At 37.2% G+C, this 10239-nt stretch overlaps 1 protein-coding gene across 1 annotated transcript; it reads left to right on the top strand.

Moving 5' to 3' along the window:
- Positions 1-326: 326 nt before the first annotated feature.
- LOC134279058 (kelch-like protein 10) lies at positions 327-10027 on the top strand. The gene is made up of 7 exons (XM_062761400.1): positions 327-1134; positions 3689-3854; positions 4078-4225; positions 4434-4603; positions 5061-5332; positions 9249-9340; positions 9699-10027. The coding sequence occupies exons 1-7, from the start codon at positions 346-348 to the stop codon at positions 9796-9798; spliced, it is 1737 nt and encodes a 578-aa protein (XP_062617384.1). The 5' UTR covers positions 327-345; the 3' UTR covers positions 9799-10027.
- The last annotated feature ends 212 nt before the right edge of the window (positions 10028-10239 follow it).

Here is a 10239-nt window from a genome sequence, read left to right as displayed (position 1 = left end):
TAAGTCAAATTTTCAAACTTCTGTAATCTAAAATGTTTATTAATGTTTTACTCACTCTCTAAATTTGCATATTTTAACACTTTTGCGACACAATAACAAAATGCATTTTATTTTTGGACTGCTTGACTTCTTCAATATTTAGACTAAAGCTCTCAAGAGTTGTTTCATGTTCCCGAGGCCTACAGAAACTATATGATTTTAAAAAAAAAAAAGAAAGAAAAACAATACTATGACGTCATAATTAAATGTGCGTATGAATCATCGACTATCGTTGCCATTGACATTTGATTGTGACGTCATAATTGAAAAGAAAAGACATCAGGAATGGAAACAGAAGCAGATGCAATGGAATGTCAAATAAGAAGAAACCTGAGTGTAGAGGCTTTTGATGTTTTATGGGAATTGCGTAATTCAGGACAGTTATGTGACGCTGTTATCAAAGTAGAAAATAGAGAATTTCCCATTCATCGAAATATCATGTCTGCGTGTAGTCCATATTTCAGAACTCTCTTCACGTCAGAGTTTTTTCAAAAGAACACAAAGGAAGTCGTGATTACCGGTGTGTCTGCAGACATAATGAGTCTAATTATAGATTACGCCTACACTAGAAGTGCTGCGGTGACGTCAGACAACATAGAACGTCTGCTCCCTGCCGCCGACCAGTTTCATGTTTTGGGTCTCGTCAGTTATTGCTGTGATTTCCTGATGTCGCAGCTAACAGCAGAAAACTGTATCGGAATAATACGATTTGCAAAAACTTATTTTTGTCCAAATTTGGAGAACGCAGCGTACCGTTTCCTTATGATTTATATTACAGACGTTGTAGAGAATAGTAATGAATTTTTGCAATTAGACATTGAGGAAGTGTGTCATATTTTAAGTTCCGACTCTTTGAATGTAAGGAACGAAAAAATAGTCTTTGACGCAGTAATACGTTGGATCGATTATGATCCTGAAACTAGGAAAGTTTTTATAGCCCGGTTATTAAAAACGATGCGCCTTGGACGTTTAACTACGCGGTATTTCGTGGAAAAGGTTAAACTTCATCCTTATGTCAAGGATAATGAATTTTGTAGACCGTTAGTTATAGATACTTTGAAATATCTGTATGACCTAACTACGGATGAACCAAAAACAATGGGAACTAGTGCTAATTGTAACGGGGACCGTTACAGATGTTCCCCAAACGCTCCCTATCTCCCTTTTTGTGGCATATTCCCTGTAAGCTTCATTAAATAAGACAAACTTTATGCATTTGAGACTTTAACAACGTTTATCCAGAAGGGTACCAAGTTCATTCAAATTTAGCACTGCACGCGTGCGCATGTGAATGCATGTGCGTAATGACCATATCATCTTTTCTACACAATCTGTATACTTTAATATACTAAATATTAAAGTATTAATCCAAAAGTATTAAAGAATACGCTCATTCAAGTGTATTTCTGATTTTACTCATTTCACGTGCACGCATGTGCATACATGAGCATGGTGACCATATCTTCTTTTAGAAGTCCATTACATCTATCTATATTCTAAATCCCACTCCGTTTGGTTGAAAACCAAGGGAGTTATAGCTGATTAAAGTTTCAGCCAATCAGATTGCAGCGTACATTCACGCATGTGTATTGATGTGCATGGTGGTCATACCTTCTTGTAGAAGTCCATTATATCTATCTATGTTCCAAATCTCATCCTGTTTAATTGAAAACTAAGGGAGTTATAGCTATTTAAAGTTTCGGCCAATCAGATCGCAGCGCACGTACACGCACGTGTATGGATGTGCATGGTGACCATACCTTCTTGTAGAAGTCTATTATATCTATCTATGTTCCAAAGCACATCCTGTTTGGTTGAAAACCAAGGGAGTTATAGCTATTTAAAGTTTCAGCCAATCAGATTGCAGCGCACGTGCATGCACGTGTTTTCATGATAATTTTTATATATCATTTTGTAGGATATCCTAATGCATGGCTATGTTCAAAATTTCAAAGGATTTCATCAAAAAACAAGAAAGATATTGAGACTTTAGTTTCAGCCAATCAGAGCGAAGCGCACGTGCATGCGCGTGAGATCTTTCTATTTTGACCATGTCTTATTGTCTATGCTACTAATATATCCTTATATTATGAGTGTCAATGCATTTCATAAAAAATGTAAAAAGTTACGCCGATATCAATTAAATCGTCATTTTTCGTGTTGCACGTGCGCGCTCTTGCAAGCACGTGCGCGCAAAATGACCTTTGTTCGGCAAATCTACATAACATGTCTACTGACTCTAAAAACATTTTACCTTACTCGGATGTGTAGTTTACAAGATCACTCGAGGACAAAATTTTCCCAGGAATAATAATAATAATAATAATAATAACTAGTGCTAATTGTAACGGGAACCGTTACAGATGTTCCCCAAACGCTCCCCAACTCCCTTTCGGTGCCATATTCCCTGTAAGCTTCATTAAATAAGACAAACTCTATGCATCTGAGATTTTAACAACATTTACAAAGAAGTGTACAAAAATCATTTAAACTTTAGCATTGCACGCGTGCACATATGAATGCATTTGCGTCATGACCATATCATCTTGTCTACACAATCTATATTTTTAATACACTGAATATTAAAGTATTTAATCCAAAATTGTTTTAAAAATACGCTCATTCAAGTGTATGTTTGATTTTACTCATTTCACGTGCACGCACGTGCATACATGAGCATGGTGACCATGCCTTCTTGTAGAAGTCCATTACATCTATCTATGTTCTAAATTCCACCCCGTTTGGGTGAAAACTAAGGGAGTTATAGCTGTTTAAAGTTTCAGCCAATCAGATTATTGCAGCACATGTACACGCACGTGTTTGCATGTGCATGGTGACCATACCTACTTTTAGAAGTCCATTATATCTATCTATGTTCCAAATCCCATCCTGTTTAGTGAAAACCAAGGGAGTTATAGCTGTTTAAAGTTTCAGCCAATCAGATTGCAGCACATGTAGACGCACGTGTTTGCATGTGCATGGTGACCATACCTACTTGTAGAAGTCCATTATATCTATCTTTGTTCCAAATCCCATCCTGTTTGGTTGAAAACCAAGGGAGTTATAGCTGTTTAAAGTTTCAGCCAATCAGATTGCAGCGCACGTGCATGCACGTGTTTTCATGATAATTGCTTTATTTCATGTTGTAGGATATCCTTATGCATGGCTATGTTCAAAATTTCAAAGGATTTCGTCAAAAAACAAGAAAGATATTGAGCCTTTAGTTGCAGCCAATCAGAGGGAAGTGCACGTGCATGCGCGTGAGATCTTGCTATTTTCACTATGAAGTCATGTCTATACTACTAATATATCCTCACATTATGAGTTTCAAAGCATTTCATCTAAAAATAGAAAAGTTGTGGCTATATCTATTATATTGGTCATTTCACGTGTTGCACGTTCACGCTCTTGCAAGCACGTGCGCGCAAAATGACCTTGATTCCGCAAATCTACATAACATGTCTACTAACCCTAAAAAGGTTTTACCTACATCGGACGAACAGTTTACAAGATCATTCCCGGACAAAAAAGTTCCAGGAAGAAGAAGAAGAAGAAAAATAATAATAATAAGAAACAGAGTAAAAACAATATGTTCCCCCACTTCGTTTGGGGAACATAATAAGAAACAGAGTAAAAACAATATGTTCCCCAACTTCGTTTGGGGAACATAATGAGTTGCAATATCGCCGCACCGCGCATGCCCCACGAGATTTTGTTTATCATTGGCGGATGGAGTGGTGCATCACCTATTAATATTGTAGAGACATATGATACACGTGCAGATCATTGGGCTTTTTGTGATATAGCAGATACAGGTATGTTTTAAAGAAAATCAAAACGAACACATTGTTTAATTTCTTTGTTCGTTTCAGAAAAAAATGTTACTTATCTATATTTTTTTTTGAAAAACCAAATCCATCACAATATCTTTAAAAATCTTTCATGATCCGTGTGCCAGCTTTAATCTACACAATTTTCAACACCAGTTTATGCAGAGAAAATATCAACTGATTTTTTCTTTTCTATTGTTTGGGGCAGGTCCAAGAGCCTACCACGGAACCGTGACACTAAATCAATTGATTTACGTCATAGGAGGGTTTGATGGCGTAGAATATTTCAACAGCGTGCGCAGCTTTGATCCGATGACCAAAGAATGGAAAGAAGTAGCGCCAATGAACTCAAAAAGGTAAAATTCAAAATTACTACCCGGTAGATCTTTAATTCATTTACATTTATTAAGATGTTCCATATTGTATGTATATAATTATAAGTCCTAGCTTGTATTTGGTATATACCTCATGTAATATACGATATATATAGTATTTTCTCAAATGGAAATTAAAAACACTCACCATTCATCTAAAAAATATTGCGTTTCAAATAATTTTGTTCAGGTGCTACGTCAGTGTGGCTGTACTTGAGGGATATATCTACGCCATTGGCGGTTATAATGGTCGAAACAGACAAAATAGCGCGGAGCGATATCTTTCCGCCAAAAATCAGTGGAGTTTTATCAGCCCACTAAACGAAGAAAGGAGCGATGCCAGCGCCACCTCTCTCAATGGTAATAAAAGATTGTGAACTGTCTTATTTAGTATAATAAGCTCATAAATTAAGTTCTACTTACTAGCTAGGTTGTTCTTATGCCCCTGTAATCGAAGATTCGTAGGTATATAGTTTCTGTCCGCCCGTCTGTCCGTAGGTTTACCTTTTTGTCTGTCCACAAACCTTTAACCTTGTCCATACCTTTTCAGTGGGTAGGGCTATGGTTTTTATATTTCAGAGGTGTATTCCTTGTGTAAGACCTTTCTTTGGATACGTACAATTTTAAACTTTTGACTTTGACCTCGGAGTTTGACTTGCATTTAACAAAATTCAACCCTTACATAATATGCAGATGGGGGCATCGGTGTTTCACAAACATATCTTGTTTTTAGTTAAAAGTGCGAGAAATTGCATAAAAAACTCTTTAAAAAAATGTTGAATCCCATTTCGAGATAAATGTATTATTTTTTTTTCAGGAAAATTATATATTTGCGGGGGATTTAACGGACTGGAATGTCTAAATAGTGCCGAAGTCTACGATCCCCAGACTAATCAATGGACACAACTTCCACCAATGAGAATCAGGCGCAGTGGCGTAGGCGTCATTGCCTATCAGGATGAAATTTATGCCATGGGCGGATTTAATGGTGTGGCCCGAATGCATTCTGCAGAGAAGTATTGTCCAATCAAAAATGGATGGAAGGCAATATCAGATATGCACAGTCCGAGGAGTAATTTTGGAATCGCGGTAATTTTATTTAAATGAATTTTGTATAAAACGCAGCAGTTGTAAATTTTACAGTAAGTTTTATGCTGTACCAGTTCATTGCTATCTCCTATTTTAATTAAGTCAATGTAATTATGCCCACTCATTCCCTTCAAATATATTCAATGGAAAACGTTACAGGTAGATGGTGTGAAAAGTATATTTGAATATTCCATTTATATTTGTTTTCTGTGTGATTACTCTTTGAAAGTTAGATGAGTTGATTTCTTGATAATTCAACCGGAATGTAAAATATGTCGCAAGCAAAAGGTCAGGAGCTAAGAAGGCCCAAATGTATGTTAATCTCGCACGTCCGTCTTTGTGACTGACTTTACAATGAAATTGAAATATAAGGAACCACTCTCTATTTTTTCCAAACATGGGATAATTCATGCAGAGCGGGATTTGCCCGTTATGCAAATTATCCCACATTTCCAACTATCATTGATGCCCTGGTATACCCAAAAAACCTCTAAAATTATAACATGTTATAGATGTGCTATATGAAATATCGGTAAAATGAGACAAAAAGACAGAAACTTGGTCTTTCACATGTTTTGGTCATAAATGAAAGTAAATGATATCAGATAAAAAACAAGAGGCCCATGGGCCACATCGCTCACCTGAGCACTGTGGCTAGGAAAACGTAGAAATTGGTTTATTATTGAAAAGTTTAAATCTAAAAGTAGTCCCATGACCAATCATGGCTTTGCTATTCTTGAGAAGAAATTTTTTTAAAATGTTCCTATATATTTCTATGCAAAAATTTGGTTGGCCATTTTGGCCCCGCCCTACCCCTGGGGGTCATGATTTGAACAAACATGAATCTACACTACCTGAGGATGCTTCCATATTAATATGATCAATTTTAGCTTTGCTTTTCTTGAGAAGAAAATTTTTAAAGAATTTTCCTATACGTTTCTATGTAAAACTTTGGTTGGTCATTTTGCCCCCCCCCCCTACCCCCTGGGATCATGATTTCAACAATCTTGAATCTACACTACCTGAGGATGCTTCCATATAAGTTTCAGCTTTCCTGGCACAGTGGTTCTTGAGAAGAAGATTTTTAAAGAATTTTCCTATATCTTTCTATGTAAAACTTTGGTCGACCATTGTGGCCCCGCCCTACCCCCGGGGGTCATGATTTGAACAAACTTGAATCTACACTACCTGAGGATGCTTCCATATAAGTTTCAGCTTTTCTGGCACAGTGGTTCTTGAGAAGAAGATTTTAAAAGAATTTTCCTATATCTTTCTATGTAAAACTTTGGTCGACCATTGTGGCCCCGCCCTACCCCCGGGGGTCATGATTTGAACAAACTTGAATCTACACTACCTGAGGATGCTTCCACATAAGTTTCAGCTTTCATGGCACAGTGGTTTTTGAGAAGAAGATTTTTAAAGAATTTTCCTATATATTTCTATGTAAAACTTTGGTCGGCCATTGTGGCCCCGCCCTACCCCCGGGGGTCATGATTTGAACATACTTAAATCTACACTACCTGAGGATGCTTCCACATAAGTTTCAGCTTTCCTGGCACAGTGGTTCTTGAGAAGAAGATTTTTAAAGAATTTTCCTATATATTTCTATGTAAAATTTTGGTCGGCCATTGTGGCCCCGCCCTACCACCGGGGGTCATGATTTGAACAAACTTGAATCTACACTACCTGAGGATGTTTCCCCATAAGTTTCAGCTTTCCTGGCACAGTGGTTCTTGAGAAGATTTTTAAAGAATTTTCCTATATCTTTCTATGTAAAACTTTGGTCGGCCATTGTGGCCCCACCCTACCCCCGGGGGTCATGATTTGAACAAAATTGAATCTACACTACCTGAGGATGCTTCCATATAAGTTTCAGCTTTTCTGGCACAGTGGTTCTTGAGAAGAAGATTTTTAAAGAATTTTCCAATATCTTTCTATGTAAAAATTTGGTCGGCCATTGTGGCCCCGCCCTACCCCCGGGGGTCATGATTTGAACAAACTTGAATCTACACTACTTGAGGATGCTTCCATATAAGTTTCAGCTTTCCTGGCACAGTGGTTCTTCAGAAGAAGATTTTAAAACATACCACCAAATTTTTATTAATTCCCAATTATCTCGCCTTGAATAAGGGCGTGGCCCTTCATTTGAACAAATTTGAATCCCCTACACCCAAGGATGCTTTGTGGCAAGTTTGGTTGAAATTGGCCCAGCGGTTCTTGAGAAGAAGTCGAAAATGTGAAAAGTTTACAGACAGACAGACAGATAGACGGACGGACAGACGGACTACAGACAAAATGTGATCAGAAAAGCTCACTTGAGCCTTCGGCTCAGGTGAGCTAATAAAATAACAGAAGCTCCTCCTTTTTTTCTCTTACTGTAGACGCTGCTGAATAGTTCTCCTACTCTGTTTATCGCAACTTTCCATAAAAAACGGGACTTTTGAAATATAAATCCAAATTGCAGACATTATGCTTGGGTTCTAAAAATTTAAAATTAATACAAGCATTGGATTAGTTAGTGCGCGTGATTTTTTTGCATACGTTGTTAAGAGAGATTTTTAAAAATGATAATCCAGTGGTCGTTATTTTCCTTTTTTGCTCACCTGAGCCAAAGGCTCAAGTGAGCTTTTCTGATCAAAATTTGTCCGTTGTCTGTCGTTGTCGTCGTTGTCGTTGTCGTCGTTGTCATTGTCGTCGTTGTCGTCGTTGTTGTAAACTTTTCACATTTTCATCTTCTTCTCAAGAATGACTGGGCGAATTCCAACCAAACTTGCTACAAAGTATCCTTGGGTAAAGGGGATTCAAGTTTGTTCAAATGAAGGGCCACGCCCTTTTCCAAGGGGAGATAATTATGAATTAGAGAAAAATTAATGGCATTTTAAAAAAATCTTCTTCTCAAGAACCACTGGGCCAGGAAAGATGAAACTCATGTGGAATCATCCTCAGGTAGTGTAGATTTAAGTTTGTTCAAATCATGACCCCCAGGGGTAGGGTGGGGCCAAAATGGCCGATCAAAGTTTTACATAGGAATATATAGGAAGAATCTTTAAAAATCTTCTCAAGAACCACTGGGCCAGGAATGATGAAACTCATGTGGAATCATCCTCAGGTAGTGTAGATTCAAATTTGTTCAAATCATGACCCCCGGGGGTAGGGTGGGGCCAAAATGGCCGATCAAAGTTTTACATAGGAATATATAAGAAAAATCTTTAAAAATCTTCTTCTCAAGAACCACTGGGCCAGGAAAGATGAAACTCATGTGGAATCATCCTCAGGAAGTGTAGATTCAAATTTATTCAAATCATGACCCCCGGGGGTAGGGTGGGGCCAAAATGGCCGATCAAAGTTTTATATAGGAATATATAGGAAAAATCTTTAAAAATCTTCTTCTCAAGAACCACTGGGCCAGGAAAGATGAAACTCATGTGGAATCATCCTCAGGTAGTGTAGATTCAAATTTGTTCAAATCATGACCCCCTGGGGTAGGGTGGGGCGAAAATGGCCGATCAAAGTTTTACATTGGAATATATAGGAAATATCTTCTTCTCAAGAACCCTTGAGACAGGAAAGATGAAACTCCTTGGGAATCTTCCCCAGGTAGTGTAGATTCAATTTTGTTCAAATCATGACCCCCGGGGGTAGGGTGGGGCAAGTTTTACATAGGAATATATAGGGAAACCTTTTAAAATCTTCTTTTCAAGTACTTCAAAGCCATGCTTAGTGATATTTATAGGGAATCATCCTCAGGTAGTGTAGATTCTAATTTGTTCAAACCATGACCCCCTGGGGGGTTAAAATTCAAGCCCCCTCCCCCCCCCCCCTCAGTAAACTTTCAGTTCTGATCTGATATGTGCTTTTTCCTAGTCAATTGCTCAGTTGAGCGATATGGCCCCTGGGCCTCTTGTTTTATTTGCAGGTCCTAGACGGCATGATATTTGTCATTGGAGGATTCAATGGGGTTAATACAATCTACAATGTTGAGTGTTATGGTGCTAACAAAGATGAATGGTAAGTCCGCGACATAGGCTTATTCGCTCGAATTTTTTTATCTCCTTATTATACACGAAACAGGGGGTCACAATTTCAATCGAGTTTGGTGCCAGTAAATAGTTATAAGAAAGAAATGGTAAGAATGACAAACCAGAGAAACGATAATTCATGTTGGTACAGTAAAAATAATGAATTATCCACGTTTTTGTGATTTAAATTTATGAAAAATATGAAACAAGGCCACCGTTTTCTTAATAATTAGTACTTAAACAACCTTGGGTCTGATCTAGCAGATTTCTTTTGAATTTGTAAACTTTATATGCCTAAAAATATATATATTCATATGCCATAGTCCAAATATTTGATTTACTTTCAGGTACAACGCTGCTAATATGCATTTGTACCGGAGTGCGCTCAGCGCATGCGTGGTAAAAGACCTTCCTAATCTGGAGGATTATGTGGAGAGAGAAAGATAGTAACTGTAATTATAAGAGTTTTAACGAAAAAAAATTATTATCAAAATCCATGAGGTAATCAATAAACGTTTTTAGCTTATACTCATCAAATCTCAAGGAATATATGTGTATCATCATGATGATAATTATTTATTTTTAAAAAAATCGTAGGGCATTATTTTAAGAAATGATATAATGAAGAAAAGCTTCTTACGATAAAAACCAATATACTAGTAACCAGTCACGAATAATAAAAGCTTAAAATTTGCATTGTGTTGTTTCTTATTTTTTTCTTTCTGTATTTGATATTTTACGAACGTGTATTTAACAAAATTAGTTATCATTACAGGATACAAGCTATTTCAGAGAATCTGCCCCCTCTCCGCGTGAGAAAAAAGCACAAGAATGGACGGACGGACGGACAGATAGACCGAAATTAATTTTTCTCACTGCCTACAACTT

Source organism: Saccostrea cucullata, unplaced genomic scaffold, assembly GCF_032062105.1.
Source record: "Saccostrea cucullata isolate Sc308-1 unplaced genomic scaffold, CSIRO_AGI_Scuc_v1 ctg14890, whole genome shotgun sequence".
In the NCBI taxonomy this organism is placed as follows: Eukaryota; Metazoa; Mollusca; class Bivalvia; order Ostreida; family Ostreidae; genus Saccostrea; species Saccostrea cuccullata.
Note: the sequence above shows the minus strand (reverse complement) of the source record. Positions and strands in the feature narration are given on the sequence as shown.

What these genes read in the sequence shown, in the direction of transcription:
- LOC134279058 (XM_062761400.1), top strand. Translation starts at nt 346, where the DNA reads ATGGAATGTCAAATAAGAAGAAACCTGAGTGTAGAGGCTTTTGATGTT. An exon ending in GCGCCAATGAACTCAAAAAG is followed by an intron (nt 4,226 to 4,433) that starts GTAAAATTCAAA and finishes AATTTTGTTCAG; the next exon opens with GTGCTACGTCAGTGTGGCTG. An exon ending in GGTGCTAACAAAGATGAATG is followed by an intron (nt 9,341 to 9,698) that starts GTAAGTCCGCGA and finishes ATTTACTTTCAG; the next exon opens with GTACAACGCTGCTAATATGC.